At 44.5% G+C, this 25,847-nt stretch overlaps 2 protein-coding genes and 1 long non-coding RNA gene across 7 annotated transcripts; 2 read left to right on the top strand and 1 right to left on the bottom strand.

Annotated features, from left to right (window-relative positions):
- Positions 1-7,187: 7,187 nt before the first annotated feature.
- Positions 7,188-13,727, top strand: TPRKB (TP53RK binding protein). 5 transcript variants are annotated; one of them, XM_080812864.1, is made up of 6 exons: positions 7,199-7,358; positions 7,945-7,978; positions 9,265-9,424; positions 10,942-11,064; positions 12,423-12,599; positions 13,545-13,671. In XM_080812864.1, the coding sequence occupies exons 3-6, from the start codon at positions 9,284-9,286 to the stop codon at positions 13,629-13,631; spliced, it is 528 nt and encodes a 175-aa protein (XP_080668990.1). In that variant the 5' UTR covers positions 7,199-7,358; positions 7,945-7,978; positions 9,265-9,283; the 3' UTR covers positions 13,632-13,671. The 5 variants fall into 5 exon arrangements, with proteins under 5 accessions (XP_080668989.1, XP_080668988.1, XP_080668990.1 ...); XM_080812863.1 differs by lacking the exon at positions 7,945-7,978 and having other exon boundaries at positions 7,188-7,340; XM_080812862.1 differs by lacking the exon at positions 7,945-7,978 and having other exon boundaries at positions 7,194-7,358; positions 13,545-13,727.
- On the bottom strand, positions 10,648-19,427 carry LOC308348654. The gene is made up of 2 exons (XR_013967371.1): positions 18,049-19,427; positions 10,648-10,998 (listed from the first exon to the last, which is right to left on the bottom strand). It is a non-coding gene; the product is annotated as an uncharacterized lncRNA (long non-coding RNA).
- Positions 19,428-20,051: 624 nt separating this feature from the next.
- On the top strand, positions 20,052-22,450 carry NAT8 (N-acetyltransferase 8 (putative)). The gene is made up of 2 exons (XM_080812860.1): positions 20,052-20,919; positions 21,436-22,450. The coding sequence occupies exons 1-2, from the start codon at positions 20,751-20,753 to the stop codon at positions 22,179-22,181; spliced, it is 915 nt and encodes a 304-aa protein (XP_080668986.1). The 5' UTR covers positions 20,052-20,750; the 3' UTR covers positions 22,182-22,450.
- The last annotated feature ends 3,397 nt before the right edge of the window (positions 22,451-25,847 follow it).

Below are 25,847 nucleotides of genomic sequence, written 5' to 3'. Positions count from 1 at the left end.
TTTCCAAATATAATCACATTCTTGAGATCCTGGAGGTTAGGGTGACTTCAACATGAGAATTTATCAGGGGTGGAGAGTGGCACAATTCAGCCCATGACAGGGACCTTGATTGTTCTCTATGCCTGGGGCACAGCTGTTGCTCTGGGATTTCTCTCCACTATCACCCTGGTCATTTCTTGTACCCCTCTTCTGTTTCCTGGATCCCACAGCTACTGCGTTATAGTGTACTTCCTTGTTTGGTGGAGTATATCCTTCCTTAGCTTCCTAGGGAGGGTTAATGGGATGTAAATTTTTTGAGACTTGCATGTGTGAAATGGGTATAGTTTAATCTCTCACTCCACTGATAATTTGCTAGGCTGTAGACTTGTAGGTAGGCCCTTCTGAATCCACTTATTCATACATTTTGTTGTTGCTCCTGAAACCCTGTGCTATTGTGATTCTCAAGCTTTTATTTGTGACCTGTGATTTTTCTCTCCCAAGGCTTTAGGATCTTCTTTATCTCAAATATCCTGGAATTTCATGATATGTTTAAAAGTCTGGTTTTTTATTTGTAATGCCATATACTTAGTGAGCCCTTTCAGCCTGGCAAGTTGTGACTATCAGTCCTGGGAAATTTTCTGTTTTTATCCCTTATATTTCAGGAACCTCTATTAGTTGAATATTGGATTTTTTTTTTTAAGATTTTATTTATTTATTTGACAGACAGAGATCACAAGTAGGCAGAGAGGCAGGCAGAGAGAGAGGAGGAAGCAGGCTCCCTGCCGGGCAGAGAGCCTGATGTGGGACTCGATCCCAGGACCCTGAGATCATGACCTGAGCCGAAGGCAGAGGCTTTAACCCACTGAGCCACCCAGGCGCTCCTGAATATTGGATTTTTTTTTTGAAATGTACCTTTAAGTTAATTATGTATTTTTTCTCTTATTTTCAGTTTTTAACCTTTTTGCCCTTTCTTTTTTTTAAATCAGGAGAATTTCCTCAGCTTTATTTTCTACCTTCCATATATTATTTTCTAAATGACTTTTTTCAGATACTTTTTTTTTAAGGAATCAGCATTTATTCTGCCTTTCTTTTATTTTTTTATATATTTTTTAAAGATTTTAGGGGCGCCTGGGTGGCTCAGTGGGTTGGGTCTCTGCCTTCGGCTCAGGTCATGATCTCACGGTCCTGGGATCGAGTCCCGCATTGGGCTCTCTGCTTGGCGGGGAGCCTGCTTCCTCCTCTCTCTCTTCGCCTCTCTGCCTCTCTGCCTACTTGTGATCTCGCTCTGTCAAATAAATAAATAAAATCTTTAAAAATATATATATATATTTTTAAAGATTTTATTAGTTATTTGACAGAGAGAGAGAGATCATAAGTAGGCAGAGAGGCAGGTGGGGTGCGGGGGGAGCAGGCTCTCCGCTGAGCAGAGAGCCCAATGTGGGGCTCATCCCAGGACCCTGAGACCATGACCTGAGCCGAAGGCAGGGGCTTTAACCCACTGAGCCACCAGGGCGCTCTCTTTTTTGTTTTTTAATGAATGTATTCTTTTTTCTCTCCAAAGTTACCAATTATGTTTAGGTTTCTTCTGTTCCCTGCATCAACTGTTTCCCTTCTTTTTTTTAAAACTGTTTGTTTGTTGATGCCTGTCTCTCCTGTTAGAGGTATTCTTGGGATATCTGGTAACCTTTGCGCATCTTTTCATACTTAAGATTGAGGCATTCAAAACTGATGGAAGCCCTGCTTGTCCCATGGTGGATTTGTAATCATAATGTTGTCAGTTTGCTTTTTGTTTACTTCCCTCTTGCTGCACTCATTTAGGTTTTATTTTCTTCATTCTGACAGTTGCTGTCTTTGATAATTTTATTGCTCTCTCATCTACCATTTGGTATCTCTCCCCATTGTCTTTTGAGTTTTTAAACCATAAAAATTCCTTTTTTGACATTTTGGGTAGAAATAGAGATACTAATATTCGGTCAGTCCAGCCAGTGTAATCAGCATCTGCTGCCAATAAAATTGAGTTTGGGATTTATCCTCAGTCTAACAAGCGTGATTTTTATACATTTGTGTCCCAGAAGTATAGGCCTTTGAGTATCCTCAGTCATGATTTGGTCTTGTAACGTCAGTCACAAACACTCGTGCTGTGGCAGGAAGCCCCTTATAGGAACCTGTGTGAACCACCTTTCTAATGTAATTCTAACAACTGCCCCAGAATTATGTTGTACACATTTATGTCACATGTCTTTATCTTCCAGGTTGTTCCCTTGGCTATAATGGCGCTGTGGTCTCTGAGAGCAAATCATTCCCATTCTTGAAACCTAGCTCAGTAAAGCCTTCTTTCCCAACTCTACTCCCTATTGATTCATACCTTTTCCTACAAGGTACCTTGTGTCACTATTTAGTATTTATTTCATTTCATTTATATCGCGGCTTCCAAGCACAGTCTCAGATTCCCTCAACACCACCCCCCTTCCTTCCCAAAGGCACCATCTGTCACTCGGCCCACAGTCCCCTTTTCCGCCTTGCCAGCAAACCTTACTGCACTCCCTGAGCCGACTAGAGCCCAGGTTAATCAAGGCCCTTACAGCCTCCACACCAAGCTCTCTGTCTTCTGTCATTTCTCCACATTAGAGCTGGAGGAGATGCTCTACTGCCAGCACAGGATCGGGCTTTCTGAACTGCCAATGAAGGGATGATCAGAAATGTTGAGGAGGAAGCTCCCACTGTGGGGAGTCTTGATTAATGAAACACAGAGGACAGGAGGGCGCCTGGCAGGCATTTTCTCCCCCTCCTTGCTCCCTTCTGTGGAGGACTTCCAGAGAAAGCTTAGGCCACTGAGCAGACACTTGCCAAATGACCCTGCCAATGAGGAAACCCATTACCTCACATTGCTTTTCAGCTTTCCTTGCTTCACTGCACTTTTTCCCCCTCACCCTCATTAGTCTGCACATTTCCCAAATAAAACATCAGCACTTTAACCTTTGTATCAGGCTCTGATACAAAGGACCTAGGTAAGGCACTCAAGCATTTGTTAATAAATTTGGCAGTCACAGGTTTTTAATTGTTCAACCATGTATACGAAAGTGGGAAGTACCAGAACTCTTCCTGATCTGACATGGAGATCCTACAAATGTTTTTACCTTTAGGAATACAGAAATGTCAGTTATATTCAAGGTAACAATTTACCAAGAAGTATAGGCTATAGACTTTTGGGTAGGAATTTATTCTCAGGGTTATTTTAATATGACTTGGGAATAGTTTTTGGAGTCTCGGTGTCTTCCATGACCCATTTGTTCAGATAACACTTCCAAGGTTAGACTCACTTTAGCAGATAGTAACAGTTATGCATATTTGTGCAGGTTTATATATTGCAGAGAACAAGGCTGATATTCTTGTGAAAGTTCTCATTTAACACTTTTCCAAATTAGATCTTTTGAACTCGTTTTATGATGCATAGTGACCTCTTCCTCTGCAACTGTAGTAAAGGGATTATCTTTACCTCTGAGATGACTTTTTTTATTTTTTTAAAGATTTTATTTATTTGACAGAGAGAATGTGTGCACATGAGCCGGCAGAGGGAAAGGAAGAAGAAGGTTCCCTGCTGAGCAGGGAGCCCAACAGGGGACTTGATCCCAGGACCGTGGGATCATGACCCGAGCTGAAGGTAGACACTTAACCAAAATGAGCCACCCAGGCGCCCGAGATGACTTTTTTTTTTTTTTAAGATTTTATTTATTTATTTATTTGACAGAGATCACAAGCAGGCAGAGAAAGAGAGAAGGAAGCAGGCTTCCCGCTGAGCAGAGAGCCCGATTCGGGCTCCATCCCAGGACCCTGGGATCACGACCTGAGCCGAAGGCAGACGCTTTAACCCACTGAGCCACCCAGGCACCCCAACCAAGATGACTTTTTAAGAACAGTAAAATTCATCCTTTTTTAGTGTACAGTTCAGGGAGTTTTAACAAATGCATTGTTTTATAATGACTACCACAACTGAGAACCTTGCCATCACCCCCAAAACTTTCCTCATGTTATTTTGTAAGTAACTGTTCCCACCAACCCCATACCCTGGCAACCACTGATCGGTTTTTGGTATTTTTGCCTTTTTCAGAATGTCACGAGTTTAATCACATAGTATATAGCCTTATGGATGTGATTTCTTTTATTTAGCATAATGCTTTTGAGATCCATCTATGTCACCGAAGGGGATCAACATTCGATTCCCTTTTTGTTGCTGAATTAGCCTTCTGTTGGATAGATGACCGTTTGTTTATCCATCTACCAGGTGACATTTCCAGTTTTTGACTTTTAAACAAAGTTGTTATAATCATTTGTATACAGGTTTTTGTGTGAACATAGGTGTTTATTTCCCTTGGAGTGAGATTGCTGCTATGAGGTAATTGTTATGTAATTTTATAAGAAACTGCCAAATGTCTCCCAAATGGCTGACCTATTTTACATCCCCATCAACAGGGTATAGGAGTTCCAGTTGCTCACATCCTTACTAGCACTTAGTATCCTCAATTTTTTTAATTGTACCTATTCTAATACTGGGGTATTTTTGTCTCATTGTGATTTTTAAAAGTTTGAGGGGGCACTCTCATGGCTCAGTCAGTTAAGCATGTGACTCTTGATTTCGGCTCAGATCATGGTCTCAGGATCATGAGATCAAGCCCTATGTCAGTCTCCATGCTGCACACGCAGACTGCTTAACATCCTCTCTCTCTTTCCTCCTGCCCCTCCCCACCTTCCTCTCCCAAAAACTAAATAAAAGTTTGAGACATAATTGACATGATATACTGTATGTTTTTAAATGTACAATTTGATACTTTCGGCATGTATACAACCATGAAACCATTGCCACAATTAAGACAGAACATACCTGTTACCCCCAAAGTTTCCTTGTGCTGTTTTGTAATTCCCCTTTTCCACCCAAGGCCCCCATCTAAGCAACCACTGATCTGCTTTGTGTCACTGCAGTATTATGTAAGTGGAATCATACAAAATGTACTTTTTAATGTCTGGCCTTTTTTATTGAGTGTGATTATTTTGAGAATCGTCCATGTTATTCTATGTGACAACAGTTCGTTCCTTTTTATTGCCAAGTTGTAGTCCATTGTATGGATATATGATTTGCTTATCCATTCACTTGATGAACATTATGGTGGTTTCCAGCTGTGGATGGTTACAAATACGCTGCTAAAAACTGAGCTGCTTTTTTTTTTTTTTTTTTTTTTAAAGATTTTATTTATTTATTTGACAGAGAGATCACAAGTAGGCAGAGAGGCAGGCAGAGAGAGAGGAGGAAGCAGGCTCCCTGCTGAGCAGAGAGCCCGATGCGGGGCTCGATCCCAGGACCCTGGGATCATGACCTGAGCCGAAGGCAGAGGCTTAACCCACTGAGCCACCCAGGCGCCCCTGAGCTGCTTTTTTTTAATGTCTATTTTTAATCAGCTTTATTGAGGTATAATTTATCGTCTATAAAATATACTTGTAAAGTGCATAGTATGATGAATTTTTACAAAGTCCTACTCCCTATGTAACTAACACCACATCAAGATCTAGAACATTGGCTTCATGGCAAAGATTCCCTTAGGGTTTTTTCCAGGCTCCTCTCTCACTCCTCCATTCCCAGCAATCTTTTGCTTTCTAAAATAAATTTGTAATTCCTAGAGTTTTGTAGAAAAGGGATCATACAGTAATAAATTCTAGTGTTTTTTTTCTGAGTATGTTTTGTGAGTCATCCATGTTGTAAGTATTGTCAACTATCAGTAATTCATTCCTTTTTGTTAATGATAATAATGCTGTATCCCATTGTATGAATTTACCACAATTTGCTTATCCATTGACATGTTGTTGGGCATTGGGTTGTTTCCAGTCTTTTGCTGTTAAGAGTAAAAGTTGCTGTGAACATTCATGTACAGGCCTTTGTATGTACATGTTTTCATTTTTCCTGGTAAATGCCAAGGAATTAAATTGCTGAATACAGTAAATACACATTTGATTTATTAAGAAACGGCCACTCTTTTCTAAAGTGGTTGTAATATTTTATAAAAGTCAAACCAGCAATACCAATTGTGTTTGACAACACTTATATTAACAGTTTTTAAAATTTTAGTTATGTGGGTGTGTAGTAGTAGCTCATTATGTTTTAAATCTGCATTACTCTCCTATGATGTTGAGCATTTATGTGTTTGTTGGCCTGATGCATGTATCTTTTATAAAGTGTTCAAATATGTCACCCATTCATAATTAGGTTGTTTTCTCTTACTGAGTTATAGGCGTTCTTTATATAGTCTGAATACCAATCTTTGGTCAGAATATCTTTTTCACATATATATTCCCACGTATTCAAGCCAAAGGGTACTCTTTGCTACCCCTTAAATAGGGGAAGGCCTTTGTGTCTCAGAGCCTTTGAACTCTGTGTTGGCTGTAATGCTGTTCTCCCAGATCATACAGCTTGCTTCCAGACCTCCTCCAGTCACCTTCTGGTGAGATCTTAACCATCCTATTTGAAATAGTAATATCCACGGCCAGGCATTCCTCCCTTTTCCTAGCTTTTTTTTCTCCATAGCACACATCTACCCGACAGCTATATTTGTTATTTACCTGTGTAAATGCACCTGTTTAAAGAAAAGTGCTCTCCAAGAGGAGCTCCAACCATAAACATGGAAAGTAATTCTCTGCAACCTGTTTAGAGGATTACTTCCTCTCTTGGAGGCTGGTACACTCTTACGGATGAGAAATTTCTGAGCCTGCTAGATACAGGAAAAGGTTCATTTCATCAGCGTCCTGTCACCTATCTTTTAAGTACCGGAGGCAAGTCTGTCCATTCCCTCTCCCTAGGATACCCTCCCCCAAATGACCGACCGCACCGAGAGCAAGAAGGGAATGAGTCCTGCCTGCCCGGCAGAGAACTGTAGCGGAGACGAAGGAGCTCATCCTGGCTAACACTGTTCTTTGCACTGGAAGAAACCTACGTCTCGCCCAACACGCGTCGGAGACAAAGCTGAGACTCGGCACTGAAACCTCAGCGTCCAGTCCCTGGGTCCTTACCGTCCCCGTCGCCGGAAGTGACGGACAGGGCCCCCGTCACTCCGCGTCCGCTGACAGCTCAGGCTGGGGAAGAAGCGTGTCGGGAGCGGCGGACGCCGCTTCGGCCCGGCTTCCGGAAAGTGAGGGCTTTGTTTCCAAGGGGAAGGTCTTCCGGCGGACCGGAAGTGCGAGCGTGTGCGTCCTCTCGGGGTTGGAAGGCCAGCCCCGGGAACGCAGGCCGGCAGGGGCAGGCGCTCGCTCACTGATGTCGTGAAAGTGCGGAGAAGCGCGTCTAAGAGGGACCTGGACCCGGGGCTTTGGGCGCCCTGGTAAATGGACTCTTAACGGCAAGTGGGAGAGAAGAAAGAGTCGGGGCTCTGCCGATCGGGGGCACAGAGCGGGGAGAGAGCCCGGGCACCGGAAGCCGGGGAGGCCGCGGCGGCGGCGGCGGCGGCCGATAGAGTGTGGGCCCGGCGCGTCTGCGAGCGGAGGGAGCGAAGGCTCGGAGTGGCGGGGCTGGGGGTTTTATCGCCCGAGCAGCGGGTTTTATCGCCCGAGCAGCGGAAGGACCCGCTGTGGCTTACTTTTTGAGGGGATCGCTCTTTCTGCTGGCTGGAGGTTGGCTGGTGGGAGGGCGGGAACTGCGAGGCGACAGCTCCTGGAAGGCCACAGCCGTAGATGAGGGAGCAGGGCTGCTGGGGGCGGTGGGTATAGGCGAGAAGTGGACGGGTCAGAGGGATACCTAAGAGGTAGAATCGTCAGGACTGTGGATTAGCTGTGGGGTAGGTGTTCGGGGATGATTCCAAGTTTCTGGCCTAAGTGAGGGAATTTATTTTGACCTTTGCCAGGGGTCCTTTTTTCCCTAGTGTTAAACAGCGAAGAGGTTTTTTCCCTGCTGATTATATGCATTTCTATTTTGTGTGCTCACTGTAGAAAATTCAGAACGGACATATTTTTTAAATAGAAGGTAAAAATTACCAATATTCTTATCACCCGAGATGGCCATATTTTGGTGTGTTTCATGTTTTTGTTTTCTGTGTGCATCTTTTTTGTGAAATTGGGAATATATTCGTTATATTTTTCTGTATCTTTTTCCTCCCATTGGAAAAATAAAGATTGAACTTTGGTGTGCCAAGTTATGACCCACACATACTGTTTTTTCCTAATAAAAACTCAGATGTCATTCCACCAAGTCAGAACTTTTTGGTTTATTTTCCTTTCAGTATTTTTATGCACTTTTTTGAGAAGCTACATTTTAGGTTTTGTTTTTCAATCGCGTTTTTAATCAATGTTATTTATTGCTGTTTTCACACATCCTTAGCTGCTTTTCGGGACTGTAGTTTTTAATGGTTGTTTAGCGCAACAAATTCCGTTATTAGCTAGATAATTTTTCAACTTTTTGCTATTAGGATGATGAGAGGGACATCTAGTTTACATAAATTTTCAGGTTTTTGGTTTATTCTTTGAAAAGAGTCCTAGAAATGGAACCGACCAAGTAAAAGGATAAAATGAATTTATCAGATTGCCTCATCCAAATATCTCACTAAGACTTTGATTGAAATTGTTTTAAAGATCATATTTTTGCAATACTTTGTTTATCAATTCAAAAATATGGTTATCTTTCTGGTTAGTCAAGTTCTTGTCTTTTATGTTTCTTTTATGTCTTTGTCCTTTCCTTATTAAACTTATGTGTAAGAAAGGGCTAGTAATTGATCTTTTTTTCTTTTTCTTTTTTTAGTAATTGTACCCTCTCTGTTCAGATGTCATGTATGAAATGAGTATCTTTGAGTCAGGTGTCATATTTTCTTCAATAAAATGTTCTTAATATTTGTGTCTAGGTTCTGCTAAAATTACATATAATGGTAAGCCCAGAAAGCTAAAAAGGCTAAGTTGGCATGAGGTTTTACTAATAGCATCAGCAACCTCTTGTCTAACAAATTCCTGACATTCTGCTCCTACTTGGCTATTAGAGAAGCTTCCCCTCAGCCATGCATTAGATCCTGTCTGTACAGCAAGGGAACCAGGCAGCAACCTTGATCCTTTCTGAAGAATGGTAAAAGAAGCTAGAAACAACTCAGCGTGGGTGGGAAGACATCTCATGAGGATACCAAATGTGTTTTTGGGATGGATTCTTCAAGTTCAACAGTTCTGCCACCTTATTAAAGTTAATTTATTTGTTAGGCTATTTTTTAGTGAATTATAACATTAACCTTTAAACAAAGTCTTTTGGTCTTTTTGGTTTTATGCAAATAGAATCCTGCTTGTCTATGAAATGCAGTTAACACATCAGCTGGACCTATTTCCCGAATGCAGGGTGACCCTTCTGTTATTTAAAGATGTAAAAAATGCTGGAGACTTGAGAAAAAAGGCCATGGAAGGTGCTATTGATGGTTCACTAATAAACCCTAAGGTGGTGAGTATAAGTGAGATTAGCTGAGCTATAACAGGGCATTGAAGAGTATGTTAATTTTTCATGATATTATAGGTTAGCCTAAAATTGTCGCCTATGGGTAAAGAGTTCTTGTCCAAGCTTTGGAGTCAGACTGGGCCAACCTTGAATTTAACAGTGAATAGAAGCCTAAGTGCTGGGAACTTCCTCCAGGAGATAAGAAAGGTTGTGGTCAGGCTCTGACCTAATGGCAAATTCCTGGATCTTCATCTTCTCGTCCGAACTAGAAAAAATCTCTGCACAGGATTTGAAGGGGCACATGCACCCAAATGTTTATAGCAGCAGTGTCCACAATAGCCAAAATATGGAAAGAGCCCAGATGTCCATCGATAGATAAAGAAGATGTGGTACATATACACAATGGAATAGTACTTAGCCATCAAAAAAGAATGAACTCTTGCCATTTGCAGCAACGTGGGTGGAACTAGAGGGTATTATGCTAAGCGAAAGAATTCTGTCAGAGGAAGACGAATACCATATGATTATGTAGAATGTAAGAAAACATGAATATAGCCTGCCTGCCTACTTGTAATCTGTCAAATAAATAAATAAAATTAAAAAAAAAAAAAGAAAACATGAATATAGGGGAAGGGAAGGAAAAATAATGATGAAAATAGAGAGGGAGGCAAACCATAAGATGTTGAACTCTAGGAAACAAACAGGGTCGCTGGAGGGGAGGAGGGTGTAGGGATGGGGTAACTGGGTGATGGGCATTTGATGTAATGAGCACTGGGTGTTATATGTAAGTGATGAATCCCTGAATTCTACCCCCGAAACTAATAATATACTATATGTAAACTAAATTGAATTTAAAGAAAGAATTTAAAAAATAAATAAAAATTTTAAAAAGCTGTTAGTTGGGGAAAAAAAAAAATCTCTGCACAGGACACAGGTATAGTGGTTAAGAGGCCACACCGTGGAAACAGGGCAGCAGAATTTAATCCCAGCTCTGCCATTACAACTTTGAGCAAGTGGTGGCCAACCTTCAGAGTGTGCTTACTCTGTTCCTTTCCATATACCAGCTCAGTCTTCACAACAACCTTATGAAATAAGTACTATGACTATCTGCATCTAACAGATAAAACAGGAATTTGCCCAAATCCCCTCGGTGGTTAGGTGACAGAGCTGGGATTCAAACCCAGACACTCTTTGCTTTGGTTTCCTTATCCACTGCACATGAATAATAATACTGATTTCATAGGGTAGTTTTAAGGATTAAAATATCACACGTAAAATGTTTAGAATATGGCTTTTCCCATGATATTCTCAACAAAATGTTATTTTAAAAATTTTCACTACTTAAGTTTCTTGCAGCTTTAAAATTCTATGATTTTCTGAACACCCAGCAATTTTGAAAACGTAGTCCACAGAAATTGTGATGAAGTAAAACAGCCTGACATTGGAGTTACCAAAAGCTAAGGCATGCATCTCCAGGGTGCTCCAGATGCTCCATGTGTAATTCTTTCTGTCCTCTTTGGTAGATTGTCGATCCATTTCAGATACTTGTGGCAGCAAACAAAGCAGTTCATCTCTACAAACTGGGAAGAATGAAGACAAGAACTCTATCAACTGAAATTATTTTCAACCTTTCCCCAAATAACAATGTAATTAATATGGATTTCACTTAATTTATTTCTGTTAACCTTGTCATGATATACCATGTGTTCCCTAGTGTTGGGTTGGAGGCTGAATTCCTGTACACCTGTACACCTATTGTTGGTAACAAAGCAAAATAATAGTTAAGAGAGTTCTGGACAGAATTGAGGTTTAGCACTGCCTCTTACTAGACAAATAAGATTAGTCATTTCAGATATGAGTAAAGAAAAGTTAAGCTACATGAAATGAGGATAGTTTTATCTGTCCTTATCATATAATAGGAGCAGGAAGATCCCCCTAAATGATATATACATTTACATGGTAAAACATTAAGCATAGATATTTGTATGTTATCATGCACATCTATTCTCCCTATAAACTCCTTGAGGATAGAATCCATGTCTTTTCCATATCCAGAAGTCTTCCGGTTAACAGCCCTTAACAAGGGTGCTATCACACCTCTGGGACACAAGAAGTTTGTGGTTTGAGGTACTGATGGTAAGTTACTGAGCTAAAGACATTCCATATGTGGCACATTAAAAAAATAACAACCCTGAAAATTTTGCTTATGAAGTTTGAGTATTACTACTACTGTTAATAACACAACCAGGTAATAATAGCATCCAGAGGATAACTGGGAATGCTACAGCATGATTTAAAATAATGTTTGAAATTTTATAAAATGCAGGGTAATAGAATTAACTCCTTGGTACCTGGAGAAAAACATTTCCAGATAATTATTATTTCTTTGAGATCATTTGAAGTAACTTGAGAAACTATTCAATTCAGTAACCATCTGTTGGGCTGGTCCCTCTTGGCTACAGTTCCAGGGCAGGAGAAAGAAATATGCTCCTGAGGAAGGCAGGGAAACGACAGAAATCCAACTGCTCTAAGATAAATTATATATTGGGAATAATAAGTCAAACCTATGGGAACAGCAAGGAAGCAACTCCTGTAAGGAGGGGGCTGCAGTGGGGAGTGCCATGTGCACTGAACGGTGAAGGATGAGGCACTCCAGACAGGAGGAGGAAAATTGTGAAATGATAGGACCCCCACACAGTCCAGGCTGGCTCGAAGGTAGGCATGCATGGCTGGAGGGTCACTGGGGATCAGAAGGAGGGGGTGTTTGTGTGCCATGCCAAGAATGGGCTTGCCTGTGCAGTAAGGAGTTATACCTGTGAGCAGAGAGTGCTCTAGAGGCATAGCTGGCGGGTGTTAGGAAGGGCTGTTGAAGAGAAACATTGTAGGTGGAGAGAACCATTAGGAAATGTAAAATAACTCCCAGCCAGAGAAAGAGGCTGATGGGGAGATGTTTCAGACACAGAAACTACTAGTATATTATCTTGCCTTTTTTTTTTTCCCTTAGATTTCAGAAGCTTTGAAAAAATTTGGTATCTCAGCAAATGACACTTCAATTCTAATTGTTTACATTGAAGAGGGAGAAAAACAAGTAAATCAAGAAGACCTAATATCTCAGGTTGAAGGTCATCAGATTTCTCTGAAAAACCTTCCTGACATAACAAATACTACAGAAGTCAAAAAGGTTTGTAAATCTGTATTTTTAGAAAGAGTGATGAGGAGGGGTGCCTGGGTGGCTCAGTGGGTTAAAGCCTCTGCCTTCAGCTCAGGTCATGATCCTGGGGTCCTGGGGTCCTGGGATCCTGGGATCGAGCCCTGCATTGGGCTCTCTGCTCAGCAGGGAGCCTGCTTCCTCTTTCTCTGCCTGCCTCTCTGCCTAATTGTGATCTTTGTCAAATAAATAAAATCTTGAAAAAAAAAAAAGTGATGTAGAATAAAACCAATGCTGTTTGCTTATTGATCACCAAAGCTTGTTTTTTTTTAAAGAAAGGTTAATGTAATTAAAAATTACTTGAAAATAATTATAGAGGCTAAGAATTAGAAGGTGCAGGTTTATGTAAAATATAGTTAGAAATTTAGTTGATAAAAGCATTCTCTAAGAATAAATACATTCTATATTTTATATTTCAAATGCACTGTGTAAGCTTGATCGTTTTTTTTTTTTTTTAATATTTTATTTATTTTGAGAGAGCACCCAGAGCAAGAGAGGGAGCTCGAGCAGGGGAAGGGAGAGGGGCAGAGGGAGAAGCAGATTCCCAGCTGAGCAGGAAGCCCTATGTAGATGCAGATGTAGGGGTTGATCTCAGGACCTGGGATCATGACCTGAGCCACCCAGGCTCCCCTGTGTAAGCTTGATCTTTAATGTCTAGATGTACACTTTTAAAATTTGTACAAATTGGTTCCTGTGTTTAGAGGGTTAATCACCATAACTGCAATGTAAAGGGAGCTTTTGACATAAGTCATGAGTTGCCATCTACTTTGCATATTTTAATCACGTTTGTGATTTGTGATTTCATGCCATTATCCCAGTAGATGAATGATAAAAATTTCACTTATACATGTTTGTATGATGAAAATGAGTAGTGCATGAATATATTAGCATGCCATAATTTGTCTTCTATCTTTACAGATATATAAACTGTCTTCACAAGAAGAAAGTATTGGAACATTATTGGATGGTATCATTTGTAGAATGTCAACAAAAGATGTTTTGTGAAATGACAAATATTAAAAATTTTCAGCATTTATTAAAAAAACATGGATTTTTCTTTCTTATTATATATGTTCAATTGTAGAAAACACAGAATGTTACAACAAAGAAAAAAAGCCACTACTGTCTTCTCTCAATATTTTTTTTTAAAGATTTTATTTATTTATTTGACAGAGAGAGATCACAGTAGACAGAGAGGCAGGCAGAGAGAAAGGGAAGCAGGCTCCCTGCTGAGCAGAGAGCCCGATGCGGAACTCAATCCCAGGACCCTGAGATCATGACCTGAGCCGAAGGCAGCGGCTTAACTCACTGAGCCACCCAGGCACCCTCTCTTAATATTTTAAAAGATAACCACTGTTGCTATTATGTGTTCTTGTCTTCTAGTCTTCTGTTTCTATTCAAATATATTTCATCTTTATGTAATTGGAATAATTGGACGTTTACTAGGTTCTTGCCTTAGTGATTTTATATTCATCAGTTCATATCCCTGCCCTTCTGGCTACTCTGGCATTTCCCTTCCAAGCGTCCTGGTTCCAAGGGTTTTACATACAAGAATTCATTCATCATAACCTTAGGAGGTAAATACTAGTATAACCACCATTTTACACACAAGGCAACTAAAAAATTATACAAATAATAAGTAACTTGCTCAAGGTCATACAGCTAGTATTGTCATGTTTTATAGATGGTTTGGGTTTTCTTTTCTCACTTTGTCTCCTATTTTGATTGTAGCAGTTAAGACTGCCTTGGTTAAGGGTCAGCAAACTTCTGTGAAGGGCCAGATAGTAAGTATTTTCAGCTTTGCAGGCCATAAGGTCTCTGTTGCACCCACTCTTGCTGTCATAGTATCCATAGGCCATAAATGATGAGTATGGCTGTGTTTCAACAAAACTCGATCGACAAAAATAAATGGTGGGCAGGATTGACCTGAGGCTATACTTTGTGGACTTCTGGGTTAGATTAGGCTTCAGTTACAGTCCCTAAAGCTCACTGGCTTCACACAACACAAAAGTCTGTGTCATCCTCAGTCTGCATAGCCAGTGTGAAGCAGTAAACACAAGGGACAGTGACTCAAACTGGGTCTGCTTATCTCACGTTTCATGGTCCAAAGCCAGTCATCTGGTCCTGCTGACCTCATAAGGGACAGAGAAGTGTGATCCTTCCACATGCTGGCAAGTAGGGAGGTGGAAATACTTAGTGATTTCTATCATGATCATAAATAATAAGGCATAGGGACATCACTGACATTTCGTGTCTGTAGTGTGCTTAGCATTTTATATGTACGACCTCATTTAGTCCTACTACAACCCAGAGAGATTTTTACCAGCAAGGAAACAGATCTAGTCTCTGAAGTCTATTTCAAAAAGTTTCAAACCTAAAGAACAATTAACAATAATACAGGAAAAGTCCATGTACCTTTCATGTGAATTCACTATTTGTTCTTAACACTTTGCTACATTTGTTTGCTCTTGCCTCTTGCTCTCCTATCTGCTGCTCTGTGCTCAGGTGTGTACAATACACACACACGAATGATTTGAATTTAAGTTATAGACCTGGCACTCCAGCCTACACAGTGTTTAGCTGTTACATCTCCTTTCATCTACAGCAAACCTTTTAAGAATGATGTTGACATTTTTTGAAGAGCACCCAAAGTATCTTTCAGAATTCCACACTATCTGGATTTGTTCATGATTTACATCAGCTTAAATATTTTTGGAAGTAATGTTGGGTCCTTGCCATTGCGTGTCACCACGCAATGTCCGGTGGCCCCATCATTAGTGATAAAAGTTTGATCCCTTGGTTAAGGCGGTGCCTCCCCCAGACGTCTCCATTACAAAGGCATCTCTTTCCCTGACAGAGCGTTTCAGCTGCCCGGGACTAACAGTCTGATCCCAATAACCCCAGGCCCCGTGCTCCGTGGCATGGCTCCTCCCACGCCGTCACTCACTTTCTTTGTATTGACAAGGTACATGTAACATATCTAGTCTCTTCTTACACGTTATACTGCTTTCAATATTTCACTTTTGCAATAAATCTTTGTACATGTTTTTCTTTCGGATAGTTTCTCTAAGTAGAATTCTTGGGGATGAGCAGTTGTACTCATTAGAGAATTTTCAGAGCAGAAAGTTGTCCTTCTGCCCTCCCTACTGCAGCCACTTCCCTGCTCTGATTTACTAATGGCAGCCACTCTGCACTCACATCACAATATCAAGGAAAGCATAACCTAGTCTGGTTGGTCTCAGAATGAAGTTTGTATTCATTAAATTTGCCTGTTAATGATGTTTTTATAGTCCTTTCTGCCACTGACCTTCCATGTTCCCCTCTAGATCAATCCTTCCAATACCCCTGCCCCGCCCCTGTTCTGGGAGGCAGACCTATATGGCAGCAAGAGGACTCTTCTTGGCTTCTGCTTGGGTTCGGCACGTAGGTGACCCGCAGGAGACTGGAAAGGGGAAGACAGTGTGAGGCCAGCATATTTATTCTCTTGACCCTCTCCCTGCAAGGTCATGTGGGCTGGCTTTGTCCCTGAACCTTTCAACTCCTGGGTCAGGTTCCTGTCATCTCTCCCTCCCACCTCGCTTCAGGCCTCTTGGGCAATAATACACCTGGTTCTTGCACCATCCTCGGTCCCTCTTTACCCACCCACACCTTCAGAATTAGTCCCTTTGATCATCTGCATAAAAGCTGCTGGAGTTACCCTAATTTGAGTGTCAGGGCCTGATACTCTCTCACTCCCTCAGACAATTAGTTGTAAAGTTACAGAACATCTCTGTGGAGCTGGAATCATAGTTCTAGGATTCCTGAACATCTTACTAAGGATGACCCACCCACCTACTTCTTTCCCCTTGAAAGGACTTGCCACGATTTTCTTCCACTCATCTTCTCTAAATAATGAGCTCTTAGTAGAAGTTCAGGGCATTGGCCTGACATTGGGTTACAGGGAGCCCTGATAAGAGGTTAGAGGAGAATTTAAGGAATTTAAGTTAAACGAAACTGAATTGATGTTCTCTTCTCCCTGAGATTTCCAAAATGTAATGCCATTTATGAACTGTCCATCTCACTGGCCCATTTCTGGGCTGCGCTGGTGCAGCAGGGAATATTTTTCAAAGATATAAGTGTGGGATTTTAATGACTTTTTCCTCTTAAATCCACAACCTTTGGAATAATGGTGATTCTATGAGGCCTCAGGTAGGAGATCTCAGCTTTTCTGGCCTTGGTTTCCCATTTGTAAATGGGAACATTGATATCAACCTTAGTTCTTAGATTGTCATGAATATCAAACAGAGCCTAGGAAAAGAGATTCCTCACAGTGCCAGGCATCTGATTTCTCTTTATGTACCAGCCAGTAGTGCTGAGGCAGACAGGAGAATAAAATAGGACTCGTTGCTGGTGGAAAAGTAGAACAGTTCAACCACTTTGGACAACAGTACGGCAGTTCCTCAAAAAGTTAAACATAAAATCACCATATGACCCAGAAATTCCACTCCTAAGTATACACCCAATAGAACCAAAAACAGGTGCTCAACCCAAAACATGTACACCAATGTTCATAATAGCACAATTCACAATAGGCAAAAGATGGAAACAACCCAAGTGTCCCTCAATGGATGAATGGATAAACAAATGTGGGATATCTCTACTGTGGAGTAGTATTATGGAGCCATAAAAAGCCATGACCTACTGATATAAGCTACAGCATGGGTGAGCCTTAAAAACAAAGTGGAACAATGGAATACTATGCAGCCATCAAAAGAAATGAAATCTTGCCATTTGCAATGACATGGATTGAACTAGAGGGTATTATGCTTAGCGAAATAAGTCAATCGGAGAAAGACAACTATCATATGATCTCTTTGATATGAGGAAGTGGAGATGCAATGTGGGGGGGGAGGGGGGAGGTAGGAAAAGAAAAAATGAAAGAAGATGGGATTGGGAGGGAGACAAACCATAAAAGACTCAATCTCAAAAAACAGACTGAGGGTTGCTGGGGGAGGGGGGACGGGAGAGGGTGGTGGGGATATGGACATTGGGGAGGGTATGTGCTATGATGAGTGCTGTGAAATGTGTAACCTGGCGATTCACAGACCTGTACCCGTGGGGATAAAAATACATTATATGTTTATTAAAATAAATAAATTAATTTTTTAAAAAGTGGAAGAAGCTGAACATAGAAGTTCGCCTATCACATGATTCAATTTAAATGAAACATCTAGAAAGCTGGTTAGTTGTTGCCAGGGTCTGGCGAGAGGAGGAAGAGAGAGAGACTATGTAGGGGCCCGGGGGATGCTTTTGGGGTGTGAACCTGCTTTGGAACCATGTAGAGGCGGTGGCTGCACAACTTAGTGAGTGTGCTGAATGCCAATGAATTGTACACACTACACCAGTTAATTAAAATGTGAAATAATAAACACATGTGCCTTACCTTAGCTAAGTGCCTTTAGACTCTCAGATCCAGCTGAGGCAGAGCCAGGTAGATTCCCATGCCTCTGTTTCACCATCTGAAGGCCAGAGCCTGGAGTCTCAACACACCCGCGGTTCCATCATTTGCACAGAGAATGACCCATAAGTCCTCCATCCAGATGCTGCCATCATTTGGTATGATCGCTCAGACTTTTCTCTTTGCATGCTTGCATCTATACATTAGTTTCAAGTTATGGTTTTCCAAAAATGAGTTAAAACCTACTGTTTTATAGTTTTTTTTTTATGTCAATATATCCTCACATTATCATTGTTTATGGCTGTGAGGAAAGATGAAAAATCTGGAGACCAAGGCACTGGGTTTTGAGGAGGCCACAGAATCCAGTGAGAATACAAGGAAGGAGAGCATGGGGACAGATCACAGACCTCTGGTCCCTCAGCTTGACTGTTAGGTTTTTGACTGGTTAATATTAGACTCGCTAGGAAAACTCAACTGTACTTTGGAGCCCCTTCAAATTCCTAGTTCAAATGCTGCTTAACACTGAAATGTTTAAATATTAAAATGTATGAAACCAATGTAGCAAATACCCATGGCTCACCCCTCAGATTTCATGTTAAACTCTACCCTTGTGACCTTGCTGGGTGCCAAAGACCTGTCAGCAGTCTCCATCCACGAGGCCTGGGCCCCAGCTGCCAGCCTCTGGTTTCTGACCAGAAGGCTTCAGGATGGTACCACTAGGAGCAGTCACGATCTTTCTCACCAAGTCTGTCTCTCCTGCATCCTCCAGAGGTTCTTGCCAGAAATGTGGCTGTCATCTCTGACCCCTTCCTCGTCCTCATTCCCATTTGGGTCATTACAAACTCCTGATATTTCTGCCCACAAAAGGCACTACCGGTGGGCTGGTTCTCACCATCTGGATCGCCTCACTCTGTTCCAAGCCACCACTCACTCTTGTAGGGCCTCTGTTAGCCCAGGTGGCTCCTTAGTGAACACAGAACAAGGAAGATACCCCTTTCATACAACAGCAGTCCACTGGATGCACAGCCCAGTGGGCAGTGACACGTTTGAGCAAATAAGAAAAAGCTCCCCCTTCACCTTTGGCCAGACTCAGGTCTGTGTCAGGGCTCACGGCTTGGTGAGTGGAGTAGGGCTCTATTTCTGTTCCGACGAGTCCTCCTTGCCCGGATGCTCTTGAACAGTGAGCAACCTGCGTTATCTGTACCTGGGGGCTCTTTTTTCACCTGGACAGGGACACTAGCCTGTGGGGGGGACTATGTGCTTCCACTACAGTCTCCTCCCATAGCCAGAGCAGGCACACGTGCACAGAGGCAGGCACACACGTGCACACACAGACCCTTATCTTACTCCCCAGTTAAAAGCATATCGATGGCCTCCTGCCGCTTTTGGAGTAGAGTCCGAACTCCGCAAACTGGGACGATAGGCCCTGCACGCCCAGGCCCCAGCCGCCCTCACCACTCCCTCCCTCCCTCGGCCGTGCTGGCCACCCTTGCCCTGAACACCATGCCTTTGCCCTGCCTCAGGGTCTTCACGCCTCAGCCCCCTCAGCCCCGGACGCCCTCTCCCCCTCAGCCTCGCCGCGATCTACCTCTCCCTTCGCTCTCGCCCTGAGGGTCCTCCCCGGAAGTACCCGTCACCCCCTCGCGGCAGGAGGTCCCTCTCCGCGCCGCGCGCCTCACGGCTCTCGCCATTGCCGGCCACTGCTGAGGAGCGCCGCGATCCACCTCTCCCTTCGCTCTCGCCCTGAGGGTCCTCCCCGGAAGTTCCCGTCACCCCTGCGGCAGCAGGTCCCTGTCAGCGCCGCGCCGCGCGCCTCACGGCTCTCGCCATTGCCGGCCACTGCTGAGGAGCGTCTGGCACGGAAAAGATGGGTGTGCAAGGCGCTCAGCTCCGGCCGGGCCGCCCACATGGCGCCTCGCCCAGACGGGCGTTCCGTGACACTTAACACATATGCTTGAGGAGGACGAGAGCCCGGCTTCAGGAGCAGTGGAGACTATAGAGGCGGGCCTCTATAGGGTGCGTGGAGAGAAGCGCCAGCAATGTTTTCAAGGCGGAAGCGACCCCCTGGACAGCACACATGTGTCACAGAGAAGGGCTTTTCTGTTGAATTTTTTTCCGCTTTAGTTGCTCTCAGTGCAAAATATTTCACAGCTGCACACACCAGGGGCGCGTCATAGCGGTGGCTGTCCCCGGCGTTGTCAGTGTTGTTTAGAGCTGAAAGGCCGCTAGGCACGTGGTCGTGGCACTGTACACGACAGTACCTTGAACAAACGAATGAATGAAGATGGAGCCTAGTGAGATGAGGCCGGTGAACTGCAAAGGATCAGTTTCCCTCAGATCGGGTAGAGCCTAGGCAGGCAGAGAGCACCTCGCGTGCTGAGCCACGGGTCTGGACTCTAGCCTGTGATGACAGCACAAGGCGGGGCGTGCAGTCCCCAGGCTCCCAGAAGCTGTGACCCAGAAGGGGCCAAAAGTGGACACAAGGGCATATCGAGGGGCCAGCTGGGAGATGCTCCAGGGAGCAATTCCTCCGAGGGAGGAATGTGTAGGCCGTCTGCCAGGGCAAGATCCCCTGAGATGTTCCAGACCCTGCTTCCCCTGGCAGGCTAATTCCCTGGCGATCGCAGAGTTCAGCGGAGAATGGGCTTCCGGCTGCATCATAGCCCAGCCTCTTGATCCTGGGGTTTATGATTATCCAGTGTGCAGAAGCCAGCCAATCAGGTGGCCATCCAGGAAAGGGTTGGTTCCTGGTGGTGGAGGGAGCCCTGCACAGTCTCTCCTGGAACTCCAGTCAGAGACTGAGGGCGGAGGCCGTCCTGACACTGCCCTGGACGTTCAAGTCTGTTGTGGTAGCAGGTGAGAGGACTGGGGTTGAAGGACAGTGTCTTGAGATTGGCCTGGAGCCTGGGACCCTGCTCTGGGTATCAAGTCTGGGACTTTTTTGATGTTTGACTCTACTTTTTTTTTTTTTTTTTAAGATTTTATTTATTTATTTATTTGGAAGAAAGAGCACCATGAGGGAGAGGAGAGGGAGAGAGAGTAGCAGGAGAAGCAGGCTCCCTGCTGAGTGGGGAACCTGACATGGGACTGGATCCCAGGATTCTGAGATCATGACCTGAGCTGAAGGCAGATGCTTAACCAACCAAGCCACCCAGGCGCCCTGATGTTTGACTCTTATGCCACCTCAGCAGCCTAAAAATTTGCAGTCAAGGGGAAAGGAGCCTTTGTTGAAACTCTTAGTTGGGGGCAGCTGGGGTAGGCTGTTTCCTACATCCTCTAGGGCAAAAGCAGAAATCCCCTGAGCAGTGTCTCCCCCACTCCCAGGAGGTGGCAGAGATGGGGCACTTATCTGGCTTCCTTTCTCTTCCCCAGGGCTGCCAGGAAGGTCGCTCACTCTTGTGGACTTTAAGGTTCAGGCACAGCAGTCCTCCATGGCTCCTTACTATATCCGCAAATACCAGGAGAGTGACCGCACACAGGTCCTGGACTTGTTCTTCCACGCACTGGATGAGTATGGCCCTGCCTCCTTCCGCCACATCCTGAAGCTGCCCCGAACCTTGGTGCTCTTGCTTGGGGTGTCCCTCGGCCTCCTCCTGGTCTCTGGCTCCTGGCTGCTGGCCCTTATAGCCAGCCCCACCCTCCTCACTGCTCTGAGATTCCTCTGCAAATACCCCTGGACCAAGTTTACAGCCGAGTGCTTGCGCACAGACATGTCCAACATCACCAAGTCCTACTTGAGTGAGCCCGGCTCCTGCTTCTGGGTGGCTGAGGCTGAGGGGCAGGTGGTGGGCATCGTGGGGGCACTGCCTGTCAAGGAGCGCTCCCTGCACAAGGAGCAGTTGGAGCTGCTTCACCTGTGCGTGGCCTTGGATCGCCGAGGTCAGGGGATAGCGAAAGCCCTGGTCAGGACCGTCCTCCAGTTCGCGCGTGACCAGGGCTACAGCCAAGTCGTCCTCACCACCAGCATGCTGCAGCACTCGGCCTTGGCCCTCTACCAGCGCATGGGCTTCCAGAAATTGCATCAGTTCTCCCCCCTGTGCTGGAGGCTACTTGCTGTTCCTTTGGTTACGCTTGTCTACTGCCTGCCCTCTGCTCAGGCCTCTTGGGCACATGAGTAGGAAGGTGGCCCACGATCCTTTTCCTGGTGGCTTAGGAGAGGGCCGGCTCTACTGAGGTAGCAAGCAAACCCCAAAGTCTCAGTGTGATGGCACAGTGAGAGCTTGCTGTTCCTTCCGTGGGAACCAGGGGGATGGTGGTGGGTGGCTCTGTTCCTTTTTGTCTTTTGGGGTGGCTGCTGTTTGATTTATCTAGCGCCACGGGAAGGCTGCATTAAAACAAATGAATAAAACAAATACACACAAATAAACATTTCTTTAGTTCACTTGTCCACCCTCAGCAGTTTAGGCTGGACTTGTCTGGCAGCACTTTGGTCTCCTACAACCTAATTCACACATCGTCGTGGGGTCAGCTGGAGGGACAGGGCGACCGGGCCGGCTCATCTTCCAGCACACGAACTCAGTGGTGGTTTTAAGGTAACTGCAGAGGAGCAAAAAGTGAAGCAGAGACAAGCAAATGCTTTTCCAAGCTTCTCGGGTATCACATCTGCTGACATCCCAGACTCGGGAAGAGAAATGGGCCCTGCTTCTTTAGTGAGAGGAACTGAAATCACGTAGCAAAGGGTGCCAAGAAAGAGAGCAAGAAGAATCCTGGGAGAAGGACTGGGGTCCACAATGCCATCAGCCTGCTTTGGCCCCCACCCACCGTGTCCGCTGAAAGGGAAGGCAGCCTGGGACAGGGAGTGGCATTTTAATGCCAGCTAGACCTAGAAGTGGTGAGGCCCCTACCGCGCTGGCCAGGCCCCAGTCACCTAGCCCTAACATGCCTGAGGGGAGGCTGGGAATGTGTGTGTCTGGGAAGAGGATATGGGATTGGTGAGTTTCCCAGACTTGCAACACCTGCCTTTTGTCCCAGTGCTCAGAGACTCCAGATTTTTACAGAAACCTCAGGCCTGACCTTTTTGTCCCTAAGCCTCTGATACAGTGGCAAAGTGGTGTGTGCCCCCACTGTGCACCTTGTCCAGTCAGGTCACCACAGGCCCCAGGTCTCCTGACCCAGAAGCCGAGTCCCAGGATGACCCAGAAAGTCCAGGCACCCTTTCAGTCTGGGTCTTGTGACATACTCCCATCTTGGCAGTATGCCTGCTCATAGCTTCTCTCCTGTGAAGGATCAGTCAGGTCTCAAACCAGGCCTGAACCTGCCAGTTGGCATTGCTGCTGGCACATTTCCCCTAAATGGGGACCTTTTATCAAATGCATGGGATGACTGCAAACATTCATGTTTTGTTACCCAAGACCGTGGGCCACAACTCTGCTGCCCTCCATTGGGTCTCTTTTCTCCCTAACTTTGGGTGACCCACCATCCCTTCTACCAGGCATTCTACCTCTTCCATGCCTGCAGCTTTTGTACCTTCCCTGCATGCTTCTCAGAAGACTGGGCCATCTAAATCTCCTGTTACACTGTGGCCTCCCCACCCCGCCACCTCCACTCCATTTTAAAAATGAAGCTTCTGTTTCCTCCCAGCTCCAGCTTCTAGTTAATGGCAGGGCTTTGGGCCCAGCCTCTCTGAGAGGTAGAGGAAGAGGAGGTTCCCACCAGCTGTCCTTGGCCCAGATGGCCTCTCAGGAGGAATTCCCAAGTGGGCTCCAGTTGGTGCTAGAGATGGGGAAGGCCCACAGTGGTCTTGATGCTTTGAAAATTTTCTTAAGTGACAATTAATTGGTTTGCTAATCCCACGTAGACATGGTCTATGCCCTCCAGGGGCTTACAGGTCAGAGCAGGTTGGGAAACCAAGGAGGAGGCAAGTGGGAATATGTTGTCGTAAGTGTGGGGATGATGGGGGTACTGGACAAAGGACATCAAAGGGACACCCACCCCACTGACTGGTGGACGGCTTCCCATGAGCCTCTGGTCCCACCTCAGGCAGAGGAAGTCAGGGGACCCCACTGCTCCCTATTGCCTGATCCACGGAGGGTGCTCCAACAGCCAGGGACAGAGGCCAGACCTTTCTTGGAGGCTAATCCTTTACTCATATTCTCCAGACCAAATCCACACTCGGTCAGTGGAGTCTGAAGCAGTGCTTTCCTGCAGAGTTCAGGTAAGGGGCCCAAGGCCAGACAAGTGAACGTGTCTGTTGATGAATTGGAAGGAGGGTATTTAAGTCAAGACTGTGGGCTAAGGACAGCAGGAAGTTAGGCCGGAGCTTCAGACCAGGCATCAAGTATGAGAGAAGAAATAAGCTCTGAGACCCAAATGTGGAAGTTCCAAAGCAGGTGACCAAGACAGTTTAGGGGGGTTGCCAAGGGTTGGGGAAAGAAGAAATGGAGAGTGATGGCTGCAGGTTTTCTTTTGGGGCAATGGATATGTTTTGAGTTTCAATGTAGGTGGTGACTTCACATCGTGAATGTACTAAATGCCACCGAAGTGTATACTTTAAAATTGTTAATTTTATGTTGTATGAAATTCACCTCCAAAAAGTCTTCCGAGATAAAAAAGGAAGAGCTTAGATGGCTCTAAAAACCAAAGGGAGGATACAAAGTTTTGGAGACAGCAGAGATATTGAGAAGTTGTTATGGGAGTTACAGCCAACCATGAGTCTGCCCCGACCAAGAAAAGGATGGGCAAGGTGCCACCTGCAACCCCAAGGCCACTGACAGAGAAGCCTTGAGAACACCTGTGGACCTTTCTGTGGAGCAAGAGCTGATGGTTGACGCCTTCCTGAGGAATCTAAAAGTCACAATCAGTGCCTATGGGCCTGGAACTCTGGCAGAGGTGGGATGTTCCTGGCTTTGTGTGTGTGTGTTTGAGAGAGAAGGGGGTGGAAGAGGAGAAAGTTCTTTTCCTGAACTGGGCATAGGGGAATGCAGACAGAGGTGAGGCGGTGGGTTTTAGGGAATGGCAAAGTGCAGCTCTGTGACCTGGGCAAAGATCCCATTGGGCAAGTGTAGGGGACTGATCGTTTTCCAGAAAGTAGGAAGGAGGGAGGGTGAGGTCCAGGATAATTTTAGAGGTCAGTGACTTAAGACCCAGCAGTAAAAAACCCTAGAATGCTGACTCCAAACTTCCCTTCACTTTTCTCCAGCTAATAAGTAATTTATTCAATTTGAAAGATGAGTTTTTATTCAGATCTTGGTAAAGTTTGAAGAACGTCAAGGTTTCCTTTTATGTACCAGTGTACTGGTTAAACTAGGGTAAGTTCGTTTTTGGTTTTGCCTGCCAGGCACGTGCCTCTTCCGTCTGGCACGCACATGTTGGTGCCCGTGTAGGTGGGTACCTGCAGGAAGGTCTGTGCTCCCCTGCTCTGCCCCTGCCTCCCTTTCTCCCTCCTCCTCGTATTTTTAATATTGTGACAAAATATACATTACATAAAGTTGGCCATTTTAACAAATTTTAAATATATAGTTCAGTAGCGTTAACTACATTCAGAATGTTGTGCAACTATCATCACTATTTCCAGAACTTTTCAATCCCCCCAAAAGAAACTCTGTAACCATTAAGCAATAATTCCCCTTCACCCCCTCCTCCCAGCACCTGGTAGCCACCATTCTACCTTCTTTTTATGAATTTGCCTCTAAGTATCTTGTTTAAGTGGAGTCATACAGTAGCTGTCCTCTTGTGTGTGGCTTATTTCACTTATCATAATATTTTCAAGGTTCATCCATATCGTAGCATACATCAGAATTTCACTACCTTTTGAAGGCTGAGTAATACAGTTTTATACACACACA

The sequence above is a fragment of the Martes martes genome (assembly GCF_963455335.1).
Source record: "Martes martes genome assembly, chromosome: 9".
Taxonomy (NCBI): domain Eukaryota; kingdom Metazoa; phylum Chordata; class Mammalia; order Carnivora; family Mustelidae; genus Martes; species Martes martes.
The sequence above is the reverse complement of the archived record's forward strand: the minus strand, read 5'-3'. Positions and strand labels throughout refer to the sequence as shown.

Coding starts and splice junctions, on each gene's coding strand:
- TPRKB (XM_080812862.1), top strand. CDS start 9,284: ATGCAGTTAACACATCAGCTGGACCTATTTCCCGAATGCAGGGTGACC. Junction 9,425..10,941: donor CACTAATAAACCCTAAGGTG/GTGAGTATAAGT, acceptor CCTCTTTGGTAG/ATTGTCGATCCATTTCAGAT. Junction 11,065..12,422: donor ACCTTTCCCCAAATAACAAT/GTAATTAATATG, acceptor TTTTTCCCTTAG/ATTTCAGAAGCTTTGAAAAA.
- NAT8 (XM_080812860.1), top strand. CDS start 20,751: ATGATTATCCAGTGTGCAGAAGCCAGCCAATCAGGTGGCCATCCAGGA. Junction 20,920..21,435: donor CAAGTCTGTTGTGGTAGCAG/GTGAGAGGACTG, acceptor TCTCTTCCCCAG/GGCTGCCAGGAAGGTCGCTC.